This window comes from Ornithorhynchus anatinus, chromosome 17, assembly GCF_004115215.2.
Source record: "Ornithorhynchus anatinus isolate Pmale09 chromosome 17, mOrnAna1.pri.v4, whole genome shotgun sequence".
NCBI classification, from domain to species: Eukaryota; Metazoa; Chordata; class Mammalia; order Monotremata; family Ornithorhynchidae; genus Ornithorhynchus; species Ornithorhynchus anatinus.
In genome coordinates this window covers 33,593,105-33,613,038 of record NC_041744.1, presented here as the reverse complement: position 1 = coordinate 33,613,038, position 19,934 = coordinate 33,593,105, and the positions used below count along the sequence as shown (strand labels likewise).

At 52.7% G+C, this 19,934-nt stretch overlaps 3 protein-coding genes across 5 annotated transcripts in view; 1 reads left to right on the top strand and 2 right to left on the bottom strand.

Moving 5' to 3' along the window:
* Nucleotides 1–2,660: 2,660 nt before the first annotated feature.
* TRMT10C (tRNA methyltransferase 10C, mitochondrial RNase P subunit) lies at nucleotides 2,661–5,932 on the bottom strand. The gene is made up of 2 exons (XM_029081830.1): nucleotides 5,611–5,932; nucleotides 2,661–4,259 (listed from the first exon to the last, which is right to left on the bottom strand). The coding sequence occupies exons 1-2, from the start codon at nucleotides 5,930–5,932 to the stop codon at nucleotides 2,965–2,967; spliced, it is 1,617 nt and encodes a 538-aa protein (XP_028937663.1). The 3' UTR covers nucleotides 2,661–2,964.
* A 1,464-nt stretch (nucleotides 5,933–7,396) lies between these two features.
* LOC100089564 (putative protein FAM172B) lies at nucleotides 7,397–11,785 on the bottom strand. 2 transcript variants are annotated; one of them, XM_001518888.5, is made up of 4 exons: nucleotides 11,621–11,785; nucleotides 10,799–10,953; nucleotides 9,847–9,923; nucleotides 7,397–8,908 (listed from the first exon to the last, which is right to left on the bottom strand). In XM_001518888.5, the coding sequence occupies exons 3-4, from the start codon at nucleotides 9,850–9,852 to the stop codon at nucleotides 7,838–7,840; spliced, it is 1,077 nt and encodes a 358-aa protein (XP_001518938.3). In that variant the 5' UTR covers nucleotides 9,853–9,923; nucleotides 10,799–10,953; nucleotides 11,621–11,785; the 3' UTR covers nucleotides 7,397–7,837. The 2 variants fall into 2 exon arrangements, with proteins under 2 accessions (XP_001518938.3, XP_016081086.2); XM_016225600.3 differs by having other exon boundaries at nucleotides 9,847–9,928; nucleotides 11,621–11,784.
* Nucleotides 11,786–13,564: 1,779 nt separating this feature from the next.
* SENP7 (SUMO specific peptidase 7) overlaps nucleotides 13,565–19,934 on the top strand; it is a 59,879-nt gene continuing 53,509 nt past the window's right edge. For both annotated transcript variants that reach the window (XM_039914473.1, XM_007657336.3), the window contains exons 1-3: nucleotides 13,565–13,586; nucleotides 17,992–18,043; nucleotides 19,781–19,879. In XM_039914473.1, the coding sequence (XP_039770407.1) occupies nucleotides 17,999–18,043; nucleotides 19,781–19,879 (144 nt within the window). In that variant the 5' untranslated portion in view covers nucleotides 13,565–13,586; nucleotides 17,992–17,998. The remainder of the gene's footprint in view (nucleotides 13,587–17,991; nucleotides 18,044–19,780; nucleotides 19,880–19,934) is intronic.

Here is a 19,934-nt window from a genome sequence, read left to right as displayed (position 1 = left end):
CCGCGCCACCGAGCCAAACAACCGGAAGTCACCGCCCGGGACTAGAGCGACGCCGGAAGTCCGCCCGCCAACGCGCCAGCCAAACCGCACTTCCGGCCCAGGAGCCTCAAGGCGGCCGTTGGGGGGGAGAGGAGAAGGAGGAGGAATAATGTTGGTATTTGTTAAGCGCCTACTATGTGCAGAGCACTGTTGTAAGCGCTGGGGTAGACACAGGGGAATCCGGTTGTCCCACGTGGGGCTCACAGTCTTCATCCCCATTTTACAGATGAGGGAACTGAGGCCCCGAGAAGTCAGGTGACTTGCCCACACAGCTGACACGTGGCAGAGCTGGGATTCGAACTCATGACCTCTGACTCCCAAGCCCGGGCTCGTTCCAATGAGCCATGCTGCTTCTCTAGGAAGAAGGCAGCGTGGATAATAATAATAATGCGGGTATTTGTGAAGCGCTTCCTACGTGCAGAGCACTGCTCTAAGCGCTGGGGGACATACGGGGTCATCAGGTGGTCCCATGTGAGGCTCACAGTCTTCATCTCCATTTTAATAATAATGTTGGTATTTGTTAAGCGCTTACTGTGTGCAGAGCACTGTTCTAAGCCCTGGGGCAGATACAGGGTCATCAGGTGGTCCCCCGTGAGGCTCACAGTTAATAATGTTGGCATTTGTTAAGCGCCTACCCTGTGCAGAGCACTGTTCTAAGCGCTGATGGAGATACAGGGGAATCAGGTTGTCCCACGTGAGGCTCACAGTCTTAATCCCCATTTTATAGATGGGGGAACTGAGGCACAGAGAAGCTAAGTGACTTGCCCACAGTCACCCAGCTGACAAGTGGCAGAGCCGGGATTCAAACCCATGACCTCTGAGTCCCAAGCCCGGGCTCTTGCCACTGAGCCACACTTGTCCCCCGTGGGGCTCACAGTCTTCATCCCCATTTTGCAGAGGAGGGAACTGAGGCCCAGAGAAGTGAAGGGACTGGCTGAAGTGAAGTCACCCAGCTGACAGGCGACGGGGTCGGGATTAGAACCCACGACCTCCGACTCCCCGCCCCCGGCTCTTAACCACTGAGCCACAGTGCCAGAGAAGCGACCCATCGCTCCACGCGGGCTGGAGTTCAATACAGCGCTCTGCACAGAGTAAGCGCACAATAAATATTATTGAATGAATGAATGAATGAATGGGATCATAACTACGATGATGATAAGGTGCTAGTATTAATGTGATAATAATTGAAATTATTGTTGTGAAGGACATTTGCTCGACGCTCCCCATATGCTAACACTAGGCTAAGCGCCGGGGTAGGTACAAGATGACCGGAGGGCCCAGCGTCCCTCGCCGCGAACGGAGCTCCCGGCCTACAGAGGTCGACGGGAGGAGGCCGAGCGGGAAGAGCACGGGCCCGGGAGCCGGGGGCCCCGGATTCTAATTCTGGCCCCGCGGGACCACCCCGGGCCCCGGTCACAACTTCCGTTTCCGTCCGGAGAGCCACCCGTCGTTCCGATGGGATTGGGACGGCGCTCGACCTGCCTCCCGTGGACCCTGGAGCTTCCTAGAGTCGTCGGTCATCACTTGCTAAGTCACACAGTCCTTCTCCGCGCCAGAGGCAGAGGTCCCGAGTTATTTTCAGCCCATCCGTGGGGGCTCCTTGAACCCATCGGTCCACCCAGCCCACCTCACAACTCCCCGAGTGGAGCCGGAGGGACGGGAGCGCGCACACAATGGACGGAGCGCCGCTCCTTCCTCCTGGAAAGGCTTCTTGACTTCACCTACGCCATCCTCTTTTGTGTTTTCCTGTCCTCTCTGGCTGCTAATTCTCTTTAACTGGCTCACCTCCTCCAGGGGGTCTTCCCAGACCAAGCCCCCCTTCTCCTCTGCTCCCTCTCCCCTCCCCATCGCGCCCGCTCGCTCCCTTCGCTCTACCCCCCTCGCCACAGCCCTCTGTTAATATATACCCCGGTATTTATCGTTCTATTTTTATTAATGATTTTTTTTATTTATAATGATGCGACTGATGCCTGTTTCTTCTGAAGTCTGTCTCCCCCCCCCTTCTAGACTGCGAGCCCGTTGCGGGCAGGGCTCGTCTCTATCTGTTGCTGAACTGTACTCCCAAGCGCTCAATAGATAGGACGGACTGGCTCTCCTCCCACCTCTTACCCCAGACTGTGAGGGTCCCTCGGGGTTTCCGTTCTGGTTCCTCTCGTCTCCTTTCGCCCAAGTCCGGTGATTTCTAGGCCCGTCTTCTCTCCGTCAGGCCACGCTGCTTCCAGGAAGCTCGCCAGTTCCTACCCTATCTCCTACTTTGTGAGCTCCCTGTGGGCACGGAACGTGTATCGTACTCTCCCAAGCGCTTAGTACAGTGCTCTGCACAAACTAAACGCTCAATACGATTGAACGAATGCTTTCCTATCTCACCTTCTCTCTTCCTATTTTTGATTCGTGCTCCGGGCTTTCGGAAATCGTTCCCACCGACTCTACTACCGCGCTGTCCTCTCCCAAGCGCTCAGCTGGGCGCTCCGCACACGGGAAACGCTCGCGCCCCAGGCTGATCGAAAGGTAACCGTAAGGCCGACGGCCACGCTCCGGTCCCCCCAACCCCCGGGGCCGACCCTCGCGTCGGCTGTTCGGGGAGGAAGGCGTGAGAAGCAGAGCGGAGCCGAACGCCCAGGTCGAGGTACCAGGGAGTCGAACTTTAATAGGGTCCGGCAGAGGCCACCCAGGGGCTCGATCCACATAAAAAAACAAAGGACGAAACACTCGACACGGCAACGCGGCGGCGCTGGGTTCCGCGCCCTCCCGGCCCCATGTTACCGTGAGATCTCTTCCACCCCCCGCCCGCCCCGCCCGCCGACGGCATTTCTTTAGTAACGACAGGAGCGGTCACTGGACTCCACGGTCGGGTCGGTCCCCGGCGGGAACGGCCGCGCCGGGTTTGTCCGGCCACGCGCTCGAGCCTTGAGGTCTTCCGCTCGGTCACCGCTGCCGTCCGTTTCGCGCCCCGGCCGAGGGCCTGACGAACGTCTCGGTCCCCCTCGACCGCTGCTTCCTCAGACCGTTCAGAAACTCCCGCGGATAGGCGGAGGTGTCGACGAATCCGCTGTGCTTCCTCCGAGGAACGAACTTCAGGGCTTCCTCCCAGTTGCCGCTGTCCTTCACGGACATCAGGATGCGCGTCACCTGGTCCAAGGTGAGATTCTTCCCGCCGGAATCCCAGTCGAGATAGCGGTCCAGAGGGAGCCGCTCGGTGGCCACGTTCATCCGTTTGGCGTTGGCGAACGACACCCCCTTCTGTATGTTCCTGTCGACCAGGGCCCCGACGACGTACACCCGGTCGTGCCTGAAGGCGGTCATCACGTTGGGCGAGTCGGCCGTCAGGTAGACGAGGTCGCTCCGGGGGAACAGGTCGACGGGGGACTTCTCCGAAGCCGTCAGCAGCAGCCGGTCCCACTTGCCGCCGTAGCGCCTGACCAGCTCTCGGCGGAAGGCGCCGTCCGCCCGCAGGTTGCAGAAGTGGATGTGGAAGGGGTCGACGGCTCTCCGGTTCCAGCCTTCGCTTTCCAAGAGCTGACTGACGGCGTTCTCCAGCTCGATCCGGGTCATGAAGCGCTCGTAAGCCATGTCGTACACCAGCGGCTGGCCGAAGGTCATGGCCTGGGCCACCCGCCAACCCCACTGGACCTCCATGGCCTTCTGGTAGATTCTCTGCAGGAAAGTGTTCTTCGCCTCGTGCTCGGTGTTCTCGCCCCCCTCCGCCTCTTCCTCCCTCGCCGCCCTTCTCCTCTCCTTCCTCTCCCTGTCGGCTCTTTTCAGCTTCTCCTTGATAAACAGGAACTTTAAATATTTCTTTTTGGCTGTCTTGGAGGGACACTCCATGACCGTCTGGAACTGCTCTTCGCTGATGTGTTCCGGCACCTCTCTGCCCAGGAGTCTCCACATCTCGATGAAGTCTCTGGTGGCTACCGCCTCGTCGTCCCCCGCGCCGTCCGGCGCCGTCCGGGGGACCTCCTCTCCTCCGTCGCGTTTCACCGCCTCCTTCCACCCGTCCAGATCCAGCCTCTCGGCGGCCGCCGGGGCCGCCGTCTCCTCCTTCTGAGGACGACAGAGGACCGGCGGCCGGGAGGACCCGTACCGGGGCCGCGGCGGGAGATTCGAAACCCTTCCTTTCCCTCCGGGCGCCGGGAAGGGCACCCCGAGCCTTCGGGACAAGTGCCTCAAAAGGACCACAGGCGCGCTCATCTCGTAGGAAGCGTCGTCGTCCGAGCGGACACCTGGAAGACGAGAAGACGCTGAAAAGCCAGTCCGGGGACAAAACCGACCCTCGCCACGCCACCCGGCCGTGCCCATCGGCGCCTGGCCGCTCTCGCCGCCGTCCGGGTAAATAAACGTCCCTCTCCTCCTCGGGGCGTCTCTCGTCCTCGCATCTCTCGTCCTCTCCCCGGAGCTCAGTACGGTGCCCTGCACACGGCCAGCACTTAATAAATTCATTCATTCAATAGTACCTATCGAGCGCTCACTAGGTGCAGAGCACTGTACTAAGCACTTGGAATGGACAATTTGGCAACAGCTAGAGACCATCCCTGCCCGTCAGTGGGCTTACGGTGTAATCGGGGGAGACGGACGGACAAAAGCAATAGCGATAAATAGAATCGAGGGGATGGACATCTCATTAACAGAATAAATAGGGTAATGAAAATATATACAAGTGAGCGGACCAGCACAGTGCTGAGGGGAAGGGAGAGGGGGAGGAGCAGAGGGAAAGGGGGCAAAAAGAGGGTTTAGCTGAGGGGAGGTGCGGAGGGGGGGGGGGGGGGGGAGAGGGGGAGCAGAGGGAAAAGGGAGAAGCAGCGTGGCTCGGTGGAAAGAGCCCGGGCTTGGGAGTCAGAGGTCGTGGGTTCGAATCCCGGCTCTGCCCCTCGTCAGCTGTGTGACTGCGGGCGAGTCACTTCACCTCTCTGGGCCTCAGTTCCCTCCTCTGTCAAATGGGGATGAAGACTGGGGGCCTCACGTGGGACGACCTGCTGACCCCGGGGTCTCCCCCAGCGCTTCGCACAGAGTAAGCGCTCGACAGATACCAACATGATGATTCATTCACTCATTCATTCATTCACTCATTCATTCATTCAATCGTATTTACTGAGCGCTTACTGTGTGCGGAGCACCGGACTAAGCGCTTGGAATGGACACATAACCGGGAGCCTGACGGGGGGCCGCCTGATGCCCCTGCATGTCCCCCAGCGCTTGGAGCGGTGCTCCGCACACCGTAGGGGCCGAACAAGCACCCACATGCTGCTTATGACCTTGTCGTCCCGTCCCCCCCCCCCGCCCAGCGCTTAGAGCAGTGCGCGGCACAGAGTAAGCGCTCAACCGGCTCAGTGAAAAAAGAGCCCGGGCTTGGGAGTCAGAGGTCGTGAGTTCGAATCCCAGCTCTGCCACGTGTCAGCTGTGTGGGCAAGTCGCTTGACTTCTCTGGGCCTCAGTTCCCTCATCTGGAAAATGGGGATGAAGACCGGGAGCCCCACGGGGGACCACCTGATTCCCCTGTGTCTCCCCCAGCGCTTAGAACAGGGCTCGGCCCCTAGGAAGCGCTTAACAAATACCCACATTATTGATAACCACTACCGATATTAGGCTGAATCTCGATGCGACTGACTTGTCCGTCTCCGCCGTTGGAGGCCGGGCGGGGGGAGGCCTCCACGTGCCGCCCAGCTGCCCCTGCCCAGCGCTGAGCCCAGCGCTGCGCGCACAGTGGGCGCCCCCTGAGCAAGCGGGGGGGGGGGGCGGGAGGACCCGGCGGACTCCCCCGCTCCACCCGGAAGCCGCGGCGGCGCCGGGCGGAACTACTTCCGGGTGAAGCGGCCTGCGCCCCGGAAGGGAAGCCCCGGGGGGCCGCGGGGCGGGGCGGGGAAAAGCTCGCCGCCCATTGGCCGCGGCTCCCGCCCATCACCAGCCGCCCGCGCCTGCGCAGTGCCGGCCTCGGGCCCCGCACCCACCAGCGGGGCGTCTACGCTGCGGCGGGCGCCGTACTGAGCGCCGCAGCGGGCCCGCGGACCCAATAGTCGTCATCACGAGGGCAGCCGTTCAGCGCTTACTATGTGCCGAGCACTGTGCTAAGCGCTGGGGGGGGAGACAAGGTCATAATCATCATCACGTTGCTATTTGTGAAGCGCCTACTAGGTGCAGAGCACTGATGAGCTGAGTTCTAGTCCTCCCCCTCTACCCCTCGTTTGCCCTGGATCCTCGGGCAAATCGCTTAGCCTCTCTGGTCGCAGTTGCCTCATCTGTAAAATGGGGATGAGAATAGCTGCCTCTCCCTGTCTCACTGGGAGCCCCATGTGGGACACGGCCTGTGTCCATCCCGATTTCCTTCTGTCCACCCTAGAGCTTAGTACAGTGCCCGGCCCAAAGTAAGCACTTAATAGCATAATTTTGTTTAACAGTACTACAGTTATTATTACAAAATACCATGGGAAGGCGTGAGTGGGGAGAAGGGACCTGACTAAAGTGTTAAGTACTTAGTTCAGTGCTCAGCAGACAGTAAGCACTCAATAAATAGCATTGATTGACTGACGACTGATTGATTACCCAAGTGTTTCGGCGCAGCACCGATGAAATGGCAGTTGGGGGAGACGTAAAGTTCCAAGATTAGAGATCAGTCAAGAAAGGCCTCGGGGCGGAGATGTGGTTTCGGCAGGACTTTCAAGATGGGGAGAACAGTAATCTGAGGTGAAGAGGGAGGGGGTTCTAGCCAGGATTTAGGGTGTGAGCAAAAGGTCCATTGCGGGAGAGAGGAGAATGTGCCGGTGTAAATGGGTTTATTTAAGAGGGGTCAAGGCTTTGAGTTGAACTGGTCGGGGAGGGGGAAGAGAGCGGATGAGTAGGAAGGAGAGAGGTGATTGCGGACCAATGGCCGGGACGTTTGGCTTGACGTGACGAGGACTAGCCAGCCAGTGCAGATTGAGGCGTGGAGAGAAGTGGGCCAAAAAGCACTTCACAAAAACAACCTGGACCGCAGAGGGAAGTTCGGTCCGATTCCCGAAACAGAACCCTAAAATCTTTTTCATCACTTCACCCTGGGTTTGACGCGTGGCTGGGCAGTGACTTGGCGACTGTCGGCTTTCATTTATGTCACGATGTAGACTCCTGTGATTCCGTGAGAATATCTAGAAAGCCGAAATTGTCTTCCGCCCCCTATTTGCCCACCGTGTTTAGAGCTCCCTGAAAAGGGGAAGACCCTCCCTCCAGCTCCCCGACCTGCACAGCCTTCTACAGCTGGGCCTGCCCTTTGGTCAAGCGATGTGCAGAACACTGTACTAAGCCCTTGAGAGAATACAATACTACGGAGTTGGTAGACACGATCCCTGGCCCCAGAGAGCTTACCGTAAGTAGAAAACGAAAGGAAACGTCGTCGTTTTTCCTTCGGTTTAATTTTTGGCCCACATCAAGGCTGAAGTCATAACATGTCACTTTACAGAAATTCTGAGTTTGAAATAAGTGGTGGAAATTCATCATCTAATTAATAATAATAAAAAATAACTTCCCTGGGCTGGGGGTAAAAAGGCCTAACCAAAGCGAACCCTTCCACCAAGTTGGAAATTTTTTCCTCCATATGAATCAGTGAACTGAGGTATTCAGAATTTCTTGAATTCCTCGCCCTTCCAAAAAGCCAAATGCGAGTCGAGGTATTGGAAGCAAACAAAATAAAGATGAAACAGCCAGTGAGCAATTCGGGTCAGGGCCCACGATCTGATAGCGCTGGAAGCTGTAGAGCAGGGATTAAGGGAATGGAAGAAGAAGGGGACCCAGGGGGGGGGGGGGGGGGTGGAGGTGTGGAATACCTCTGATGCTTTTATAACTTTCTTTTCGTGGAACTCCGAGTTACAATCGGTGCGCGAGAGAAGACAACCGTCTTGGCTTTTAAAGCCGTTTTAAAGAATTTGAAAATGGACCGGAGACTGCAAGAAAGGGCTAAGCCGGGCTTTTCCGTCCCCGCGGAGACCGTAGGACAGTCGGCTTTCAAAACGGAACCCGCAGGCTTATCGAGGCGCTTGGGGCTCGTCACCCACTCCCGGCAGTGCTGCTTTATCCAGGCCGACAGAAGCTCGTCTCTTCCCAGCTGGTGTCCGACGTGGTGGCCGGAATCAACCAGGGCCACGGCAAACACCTTGCCCATCACTTCCCCCCTTCTCCGACTCAGCAGCTCCACGAAGACTAAGCCCCCGTAGCCGTGGCAGACGAAGGCTACGTCCCTGGCCGCGCTCTTCGATATGAAATGGTCCCAAATGTAAGTCGTATGTTCCTCGGGCGTGCCGCTGCACCTCTTGGGGAGGCACCGGGAGCCGTCCGGCGTCCCGGCCCCGGGAACCCCCGAGGGGGACGACGGCCCGGGGGGAGCCGGGAGGCCGTCCCGCTCTTCTTCCAACTTGAGGTCCGAGAAATTATCGTTGGGGTTTAGGACGACGACATCCCAGTGCCAGTGGAAGGCCATCCGGATGCAGGTTATCTGGGTTCCGTGTCGCAGGCCGTCGTGGATGACGGTCCTCTGACCCCACTGCCCGGCTCGGAGGATCCCCCGGTCCTGAAGGAGGACGAGGAGCGTGGGGTTAGTCGGAGCCTCCTCGCTCATGAAAAAGCAGCTCCTCGGCTCCCTGGCGGAGGCGTCCGTCGGAATGTACACTCTCTTCAGCCGGCAGACCCGCTCCAGCAGCGCGTAGACGTACCGTTCGAGCAAGCGGCCCAAGGCCCGGTGGCGGCGGCTGTTCCTCTCGAGGGCGTTTTTATAATAGTTGAAGACGTAAGGCCCCTGGGTCTCGATGTGTCGCAGCTCGCCGCTCGCATTGAATTCGTACTTCAGGTCCTCCATCTGAGCCGAGTGCCGGAAGAACGCTTGGAAGCTCAGGCTCTCTTCCACCGGTAGCCACTGGAAACCCAGGAGGATAAAACTGTCACTGTTTGAAAAGACGACCCTCCACCCCCGCAAACAGATATCTGTATCTAACCACCACCACGGTAACCGTGGTGTTTCCGAAGTCCTTACTCCATGCCAGGCACCGAACCAGGCGCTGGGGTGGACGCAGGCAAGTCGGGGCGGACACGGTCCCTGTGGCATGTGGGGCTCACGTTCTCAACCCCCGTTTTACAGATGAGGGAACTGAGGCCCAGAGAAGTCAAGATCACACAGCAGACAAGTGATGGAGCCGGGATTAGAACGCATGGACCTTCTGACTCTATCCACTTAGCCACACTGCTTCTCTAGATATATATAAAAATATATATCTAGATCTAGAGAATATATATATAATATTGACCGATTCACTTCATATTCTCTTCCATGGAATTTAAATACACATTTTTCACTCTGGATGTGGCTACATTTAGGAGAAAAAGATTCACAAATGGCAAACATATAAATGAGCCCGATATTCCTAAAGACCAAACAGCACAGTGTACAGACTTTGACCAAGTGACTGATTCTCTGTGTCTCAGTTTCCTCTCCTTCAAAATGGGAATTAAACACGTGTCCTCCCTCTTAGACTAGAAATCCTCCATGTGGGACAGGGACTTGTGTCTGACCCGATTGACTTGTATCTTCTTCCCCGGCGCTTAGTACAGGGCTTGGCCCACGGTGAGCCCTTTACAAACACCGCAATTGCTATTATTTGCACAGCAGGATGAAGGAAATGTGTGGAGGACACCTGCCAGGTGAGCAACTCCTCTTGGTGTTTGTGTGTGGCAGTGGGGCGACGTTAGCCTCTCGAGGTCAAGACGTCCAGGTTTTAGCGGACCGGGATGGGCAAGGAATTCCAAGTCCGTCGACCCGGCTTGACGCGCCAAAAAAATACATTTGAACCCACTTACGTTCATAGTACTGCTGTGCTTCAAACTCAGTGTTGAGGAAGGATTTCTCCAAGATCTCAGGTTGCTCAAGGGACCTTCTAATCTAGGGACAATATCAGTTCAAGAATTGCAATCAATCCAACGTTTGAAAACCACACATTCTTTGCTTATGTTCGACTAGAGATGGGATAAACATGAAACGCTGTTTGATTCTTAGGACTTCAAGGAAAATGGGGCATTTAGTGATTACTTATTGTGTGCAGAGCACTGTGCTGAGCCCTTGGAAGACTACAACAGAGTTGGTAGACACATTCCCTGTCCACAAAAGTCATTTTTACCCTAAGGAAACTGAGCCTCTACATAATTCCCCTGAGCTTGGTTAAAAATCAGTAGCTGGGACACAGCTTCCCCGCCTCCCGCCACCCTACCCTCAGTACCTTTGAATATTGAAAGCATTTTCCCCTCTTATAAAAGGCTGAATTCTTAAGAGCAACCCTGTCCCAAAACTGAGCATAACAAAGAGTTCCTAAAATGTTTCTCTAGTTCAGTTTCAACTGCAAGCTTGGGAACAAAGTAAAAGAGAAAATTACATAAAGCTTCTGAGGTTTTTTTTTTTATTTTAAATGGCACTCAACGGCTTCCTCCTACGATATCTCAGATTTTAAAATCCCCACATGATTACAGACCTCAGTGGTGAGTCTCCCTCTCAACCGAATCCAAATAAAAAGAATGGAAAAAGAAACATGGCCCATTTAGCTAGAGATACATGGAACTAAGCAAAACCGCTCGTACGGGGGATTTAGAGTGGTTAGAGGTTAAAAATACCTCTGAAAATGGGAACGCTCTTTATCCCCTTAATTCTTTAACTCTTTTCAAGCAGGTGGTTAAATTCATTTATTCAACTTTTATCATCTCTCAAATATATTCTTACCCCCTCAACCTTAGCATTTAACTGAAATTAAATAATACTTACATGCGTCCTTCCTTTCTCTACAGTTGCCAGTTCTCTCTGCTCTACGGAGCCTCAGCCCTCCCAGCTAATCAATTATACTTGTGCGTCGGTTTAATTGAAGTCACCTGGATTCAGACGCAAGTAAGCTGTCTTGTTAAAGTGGATTTATTAAAAACCTAAAAGAACATGTGCATGATCAGAAAGTGTTCCTTCTTTTACGTGGGGAGGCATCACATTTAATAAATGAACTGCATGGAGTTATTAATAATGATAATAATAACGGTATTGGTTAAGTGCTTACTATGAGCCAGGCACTGTATTAAGTCCCGGGGTGGATACAAGCAAATCGAGTTGGTTACAGTCCCTGTGGGGCTCACAGTGTCAATCCCCCTTTTACAGATGGAGTAACTGAGGCACATGAGCTCAAGACCACACAGCAGACAAGTGGTGAAGGTGGAATTAGAATCCATAACCTTCTGAAGCCCAGGCCTGGGCTTTGTTCACTACGCCAGGCTGCTTCTCTAGAGTTGATCTCCGGACTGAAAACTCATAGGCAGGGAATGTGTCTGCTAACTCTGCTTTACTTAAGCGCTTAGTACAGTGTTCTGCACAGAGTAAGTGCTCAGTCAATACCACTAATTAACAGAAACACCAATAGTAAGGTGCACTGTCTATGACGAGAGAGTGATATTCCCATGGAAGTCTGGCACCTCCTTGATTTCCGCAATCTTAGAAATCTCTAATTTCAAGTGGTAAACTCAGGTTCAGGGTTTTTTCCCCCCATCCCCATGCCACCCATTTTGATTTTCTATTCCATAATTAATGAAAAATTCGGCTACTCACATCCAGGAGTTAAAACAGCCTTACTACTTGTCCACTTTTCCGGGCCTCAGTCACCTCGTCTGTAAAATGGGGATTAAGACCGCGAGCTCCAAAGTGGGACGTGAATGGTGTCCAGCTCCAGTGGGAGCAGCATGGTGGAGTGGATGGAGCACGGGCCTGGGAGGCAGGAGGTCCTGGGTTCTAGTCCCGACTCCGCCACTTGAGCAAGTCACTTCACTTCTTTGTGCCTCGGTTCCCTCATCTGCAAAAGGGGGATTAAGACTGGGAGCCCCATTGTGGGAAAACCTGATTACCTCATATCTACCCCAGTCCTTAGAACAGTGCTTGACACATTGTAAGTGCTTAAAAAGTACCATTATTATTATTATTATTTCAGTGCTTAGAAAAGAGCTGGGCACATAGTAAGCACTTAAATACCATCATTTTTATTACTATTTCAGCCTTTAGAACAGTACTTGGCACATAGTAAGCGCTTAACAAATTCCATCATCATTATCATCATTATTATTTCAGCGTTTAGAACAGTACTCGGCACATAGTAAGCACTTAACAAAGACCATCATTTTATCATTATTATTTCAGCGCTTAGAACAGTGCTCGGCACATAGTAAGTGCTTAACAAATACCATTGTTATTATTATTTCAGCGTTTAGAACAGTACTCGGCACGTAGTAAGCGCTTAACAAGGACCACCATTTTATTATTATTATTATTTCAGTGCTTAGAACAGTGCTTGGCACATAGTGGGCGCTTAACAAATACCATTGTTATCATCATTATTTTTTCAGCGTTAGAACAGTGCTCGGCACATAGTAAGCGCTTAGCAAATACCATTGCTTTCATCATTATTTTTTCAGCGTTAGAACAGTGCTCGGCACATAGTAAGCGCTTAATAAATTCCATCATCATTATCATTATTATTATTTCAGCGTTTAGAACAGTGCGTGGTACAAAATAAGGGCTTAACAAAGACCATTATTATTATTATTTTTTCAGCGTTTAGAACAGTGCACGGCACATAGTAAGCGTTTAACAAATACCATTATTATCATTTTTCAGCGTTACAACAGTACTCGGCACATAGTAAGCGCTTAACAAAGACCATCATTTTATTATTATTATTATTTCAGCGTTTAGAATAGTGCTTGACACATAGAAAGCGCTTAACAAATACCATGATTATCATTATTTTTTCAGCGTTTAGAACAGTGCTCGGCACATAGTAAGCGCTCAACAAATTCCATCATCATTATCATCGTTATTATTTCAGCTTTAAAACAGTGCTTGGTGCTAAATAAGGGCTTAACAAAGACCATCACTTTATTATTATTATTATTTCAGCGTTTAGAATAGCGCTTGGCCCATAGTAAGCGCTTAACAAAAACCATCATCATCATTCTTATTGTTTCAGCGCTTAGAACAGTGCATGGCCCATAGTAAGCGCTTAACCAAGACCGACATTATTATTATTCTAGTAAGCGCTTAACAAAGATTATCATTATTATTTCATCGCTTGGAACAGTGCGTGGCCCATGGTGAGCGCTTAACAGAGCCCATCATCATTACTATTATTTTTTAAAAAACCACCACCCCAAAGCAGGGCGAGGGGCGGGAGTTGCTCTCCGGGCCGCCAGGGGGCGCCACGGCAGCAGTCGGGCCGCGCCCCCTCCGCGCAGGCGCAGAAGAGATAGGGTCGCGGAGGGCGGCGGGGGAGGGCGCGCGCAGAGGCGGATTTTTGCTTCCGGGTCGGGAGCGGCGCTGGCTACTGCGCAGGCGCGAGCCCCGGCCCCGCCCCCGGCCCCTGCCCAGCTCCGCCCCCCAGCGGCAGGAGGAGGAGCCGCAGCAGCAGTAGCGGAAAGGAGCAGAAGAGGAAGGAGGAAGAAGAGGAAGGAAGAAAGGAAGGAAGGAGAAGAAGAAAAAGAAGAAGGAGGAGGAGGAGGAGGAGGAGGAGGGAGGCCCGAGCCCGGTGAGGAGGGGCGATGGGGTCGGCGCATCCTGCAAGGGGTGGTCAGACCCCCCCACTGAGAGCTGCCCTCCTCCAGGAGGCCTTCCCAGACTGAGCCTCCCTTTCCCTCTGCTCCCCCTCCCTCCCCAAGGCACCGGACGGACACCTTTCTGTCGATTATTGATGACTCTTTTTATCTTATTCATTCGTTCAATAGCATTTATTGAGCGCTGGCTAGGTGCAGAGCACTGGACTAAGCGCTTGGAAGGGACAGTTTGGCAGCAGCTAGAGACCATCCCTGCCCATTCGTTCATTCAATCGTAGTTATTGAGCGCTTACTAGGTGCAGAGCACTGGACTAAAAGCTTGGAATGGACAAATGGGCAACAGAGACCATCCCTGCCCATTCGTTCATTCAATAGCATTAATTGAGCGCTTACTAGGTGCAGAACATTGTACTAAGCGCTTGGAACGGACAGTTTGGCAACAGCTAGAGACCATCCCTGCCCATTCATTCAATAGTATTTATTGAGCGCTTACTGTGTGCAGAGCATTGTACTAATCGCTTGGAATGGACACTTCGGCAACAGCTAGAGACCATCCCTGCCCATTCATTCAATAGTACTTATTGAGCGCTTACTAGGTGCAGAGTACTGGACTAAGCGCTTGGAATGGACAAATGGGCAGCAGAGACCATCCCTGCCCATTCATTCATTAAGTAGCATTTATTGAGCGCTTACTAGGTGCAGAGCACTGGACTAAGCGCTTGGAATGGACAAATGGGCAGCAGAGACCATCCCTGCCCATTCGTTCATTCAGTAGCATTTATTGAGCGCTTACTAGGTGCAGAGCACTGGACTAAGCGCTTGGCATGGACAGATGGGCAAACAGAGCCAGTCCCTGCCCATTGACGGGCTCACAGTCTAGTCGAGGGAGATGGACAGACCAAAGGCAATAGCAATAAATAGAATCAAGAATTCTATAAAGAGAATAGAATCTTATTCATGCTGTGGCTACATCTGTGATTCTGTTCACCTCGATACTAATCATGTTGGTCTTTAAGAGGTTATTCTGTGCAGAGCACTGTTCTAAGCGCTGGGGCCGGTAGAGGGGAATCAGGTGGTCCCCCGTGAGGCTCACAGTCGTCATCCTCATTTTCCAGATGAGGTCACTGAGGCCCAGAGAAGGGAAGGGACTCACCCACCGTCACACTGCTGACGAGTGGCAGAGGCGGGATTCGAACCCATGACCTCTGACTCCCCAGCCTGGGCTCTTGCCACTGAGCCGTGGTTTTGATACCTGACCCCTTGTTTTGCTTGGCTGTCTGTCTCCCTTCTCATAATAATAATAATGATGGCATTTGTTAAGCACTTCCTATGTGCCAAGCACTGTGCTAAGCGCTGGGAGGGATACAAGGTCATCAGGTGGGCCCCCTTGGGGCTCACAGACCGTGAGCCTGTCGCCGGGCAGGGACGGTCTCCATCTGTTGCCCAGTTGTCCATTCCAAGCACTTAGGACAGTGCTCGGCACACGGTAAGCGCTCAGCAAATAATAATAATAATGGTATCTGTTAAGCGCATCCTATATGCCGAGTACTGTGCTAAGCACTGGCATTGAATGAATCTGTTGCCGAATTGGATTTCCAAGCGCTTAAAACAGTGCTCTGCACACAGTAAATACTATCGAATGAATCCGTTGCCGAATTGTACTTTCCAGGGGTTTAGTACAGTGCTCTGCACACAGGTAGGGCCCAGTAAATACGATCGAATGAATCCGTTGCCGAACTGTACTTTCCAAGCGCTCAGAACAGTGCTCTGCACACAGTAGGGGCCCAGTAAATACGATGGAATGAATCCGTTGCCGAATTGTACTTTCCGAGCGCTCAGTACAGTGCTCTGCACACAGCGGGCGCTCAATAAATACGATTGAATGAGGGAGGAGAAGACGACTCTGGACTCGTTTCGTTTTTCTGGCCGAGGATCTGCGTGGGGGAGAAGCCTCGGCCTGTCACAGTCAGTTATTTCAATATTTATTGACCGCTGACTCTCTGCGGAGCACTGGACTGAACGCCAGGGAGGCCACAGTCATCAAGCAGTCGAATTCTACACTCTGAGCTCGTCGTTGGGCAGGGATTGTCTCTATCTGTTGCCGAATTGTACATTCTAAGCCCTTAGTCCAGGGCTCTGCACATACTAAGCGCTCGATAAATGCGATTGAAAGAATTTATCGAGCTGTCGATGTGCAGAGCACTGGACTAAACGGTCGGGAGAGTACAGTCATCCACCAATCCCCGTTCATCCCCATTCATCTGTAAAATAGGGATTAAAATGGGGATGAGCCTCAAGTGGGACAGCCTGATTAGCCTTTGTCTCCCCCAGCGCTTAGAACAGCGCTCTGCACATAGTAAGCGCTTATCAAATACCAACATTATTATTATTAACCAGTCGTGTTCATTCAGTTGTATCGATTGAGCGCTTACTGTGTGCAGAGCACTGTACTGAGCGCAGGGGAGAGTACAGCACAGGTGATCACTGTTACTCTGTGCAGAGCACTGTACAAAGTAAGATAATGACTATTAGAAGCAGCTTGGCTCAGTGGAAAGAGTCCGGGCTTGGGAGTCAGATGTTGTAGGTTCTAATCCCACCTCCGTAACTCGTCAGCTGTGTGACTTTGGGCAAGTCGCTTCACTTCTCCGGGCCTCTGTTCCCTCACCTGTAAAATGGGGATTGAGACTGTGAACCCCACGTGGCACACCCTGATGACCTTGTATCTCCCCCAGCGCTTAGAACAGTGCTTGGCACATAGGAAGCGCTTAACCAATGCCATCTTATTATTAGAAGCCCAGAATCAGGCGGCCAGGCTGACGTACGTATTTTGTTTAAAACCGGCCTCGGGGAGTGCTCAGAGCAATAGAATTTCTTTGTTTGCAGGTCCGTTAATTTCCAGTCTAAAGCGAGTTTGATATTTACTCAGTCAGTGGTGTCTGGTACTTCTTGTGTGCAGAGCAGTGTACTAAGCGCTCGGGAAAATACAGCACAGGAGAGTTGGTAGAGGCCATCCCCGCCCGTAAGGAGTTTAGGGTCTACTTTTAAGATCTGGAGAAGGAAAGCAAACACTCACATCGGGAGTCGCCGCCGCAGTTGACTGTCGGTCGTATTTATTGAGCGCTTACTGTGTGCAGAACACGTTCTCCGCCCCCAACAAACTTACAGTCCGGGGGCGGGGGGGCCGGGGGACAGCCCCCGGAATAAAATACAAATTGAAATAAATTACAGATCTGTACATAAGTGCTGTGGGGCTGAGGGAGGGGGTGAATAAAGGAAGCAGATCCACGGTCCAAGGCGACACGGGAGGGAGCGGGAGAAGAGGAAATCAGGGCTCAGTCCGGGGGATGGTTCCCTGCAGAATTATAGCAAAATCCGAAACGCTACGTCAACGTTAAGCCTGCCAGCGGTCAGTTGATCGTATATGCTGAACGCCGACTCGGAATAATAAGCGCTCGGAAGAATTTTAGGGGTAGCGCACGCCATCCCTCCATTTGGCAAGAAGGAAGTCACTGGCCACCTTAGAGCACGCCGTCTCGAGGAAACGGAATTGTAAAGGGTCGAGAAGGGAGTTGGAGAGGAGGTGGAGGCCTTCGGTCATTCGGCCGTATTTATCGGGTGCTCACTGTGTGCAAGCCACAGTACTGAGCGCTTGGGAGAGTGCAGTACATCAACAGACGGGCACATTCCCTGCCCACAAAGAGCTCACGATCTAGAGGGGCGGCGGGGGGCGTCTACAGCCCACTCGAGGAGTTCGAATAGGAGATGGTTCAGAAGACTCCAGAGTAGGTTGGATTTTTTGGAGATGCGGATCGTGTGTGAGGGAAGAGGGGAAAGAGCTATCAGAGGGTGGGAAGAAGAGAGGGTGCTGATGTTTTTAGAAGGGGAGCGGGAATGAGTTCGGATCACCAAGACCAACCCAGCGCCGGATGTAACAGCTGAAATGTCGGTCAAGGGGTCGGTTCTCTTTAGCGAGCGCTCACTGGGTGCAGAGCACCGTACTAAACGGTGAGGAGAGTGCCGGAGCTTATGAAATCACAGTAGTACGGTCCTATTTATTACGATGAGTAAAGCAGCCACTGAAAGCGGACTGGAAACTGGTTTTCCAAATCCTCCTGCAGCCCAGTAATGTAAGCGGGCAAGGCTCCAGATCCCATTGCGGCTGAAGTGATCTGGGACCCGTTGGGCTGTCAGTGGGGGCCGGGGCTTTCCGAAAGAGCCCGGGGCGGGTGACTCCTCCTTTAGCGGGGAAAAATGAAGGAAAACAGCGAGGTGCTGTTATTCAGAAGTGCAGTGCAGTGCAGCTCACTGGGGATAATTTATCGGTCGTTCATCTCATTCAAACTTTTGTAAATGATGTCTTTCTGTTTTGCTTTCTGCAAGGGCTGCAATGGAAGGGAAAAGGAAAAAGTCGTCATCTTCCAGTTTACGTGAGGTACGGTTATGACTTTTCACGCGTCGCACCTCGGCGGGGTCCCCCCAAGGCAGAGGGCTGGTGGTTTAACGGCCCCCGAATCTTCAAGCGTTTGGCCACGTCTCTAACATGTTCGAGATTTTTTTATTTCCTAGCAAAATGTATGTTTTTATGAAGGATTAAAAAAAAAAATTGTCATTACTAGCAACCAAAAAAGTGGAGCAATGTTCCCCCTCCATAGATAGATTTATCTGACTTAGGAAAACACTTTTCTGCCACAGTATCATTTATGCTCAGAGTTTTCTTCATCATCAGTGGTATTTATTGAGCAGAGCATCGCGTTAGTACTAAGCGCTTGGGAGAGGACAACGTGACAGAGTTGGTAGACACCTTCCCTGCCTATTTTGTCAGTTTTGTGAAATTCATTCCTTTGAGGAAATTCTTCTCTTTCACCTCTCCCTCAGCCCCTTGGCCCTTTTATGTACGTAGCCGTAACTTATTTTTATTAATGTCCTTCTCCCTCTCCAGACTGTGAGCTCATCACGGGCAGGGACCGTGTCTGTCATCTCTGTTATAGCGTACTCTCCTAAGCGTTTAGTCCAGTGCTCTACACGCAGTAAGCGCTCAGTAAATATTGTTCATTGATTGATTGACAGAAGCTTTGGGCGTCCACCCCACAGATAACTTTAAATGTACCAGAGCCTGTAAACATTGTAGTGTTGAACCCAGGAATCGGGGTAAGAAACTGGAGAGTGAAAAATGGCAAAGTGCGTTTGGGAGAAAACCGACGTGCTCAAGTTGTCGTACCAACTCGTAGGTTCCCAAGTTGTCTCCTGCCTCACCTGCCTAGACTCACTTCTGATTTCTTGTGGTGTCCTGGCCCGAATTTACACGGTTACGAGCCCTTTGGTTAATTCCCCCAAAGCCCTCTGCTGTGGGCTGGATTGCCGTGTAGGCAGGGGAGGCTTGTCGGAGAGGAATAATTCTTGCACTCCGCTCCTTGCTAGGTCGACTATTTTTCTGAATGGCATTTGTTAAGGGCTTATGTGTGTCGGGCGCCGTTGTAAATGCCGGGTTAGATGTAAGCTAGACAGGTTGGCCCCGGTCCCTGTCCCACGTGGGGCTCGCAGTCTTAACCCCCGTTTTGCAGATGAGGTAATCGAGGCCAAGAAGCCAGCTGACCTGACAAAGGTCTCACGGCAGACAGGTGGCGGGGCTGGGACTAGAACTCGGGGCCCTTGACTCCCGGGCCCGTGCTCTGTCCGCTAGGCCGTGCCGCTCGTCAGGACAGACCCGTCCTAGGAGTGGAAATGCTTTTTGCTTTTCTGGTCCCCCCCTCTCAGGTCCTCCCCCGCCACCTCGGCTCCTCAATTCCAACCGTCTTAACTCTCCTCCTCCTCCCCAGAAAGTGGCTCGACGTGGACGGGGTCAGCCTGGCTCCCCTTCTGGGCCGTAGTAGACCCAGAGAAAACGTTTCAAGACCTGCCCGTTGCGCTGAAAGATTTCAGGGCCAGGCGGTGGGCTGTTTGGTCCCACATTCAAATGAGAGGAGGGAAGTCCGATCGCAGTTGGAAATTGCCTCCATTACCGCTTCACGGTGCATTCATTCACGTGCGCTGCCAAACCGGCAGTTTGGCCCCAGAGAATATTTTTGCCCTTCGCTAGTGTGTCCAAGCAAGGCGGGTCAGTTCGGACTTCTCTTAATTCCCGTGTAGACTGTTAAAAGGGTTGCCTTTTTATTTCTTTGTTTTTTTCCAGTACCGGATACCAAAGAAAAAACCCAATGGGGAGTCCGAGGATGTCCAACCCCAGTCTCCTCTGACAAGGCTAAGAAGTTGGGACCACGTCTTTCAGGGGGTAAATGAAAATTTCTTTCCCTTCAGGCTGGGGCTCTTTTCACTTCAGTTCAATC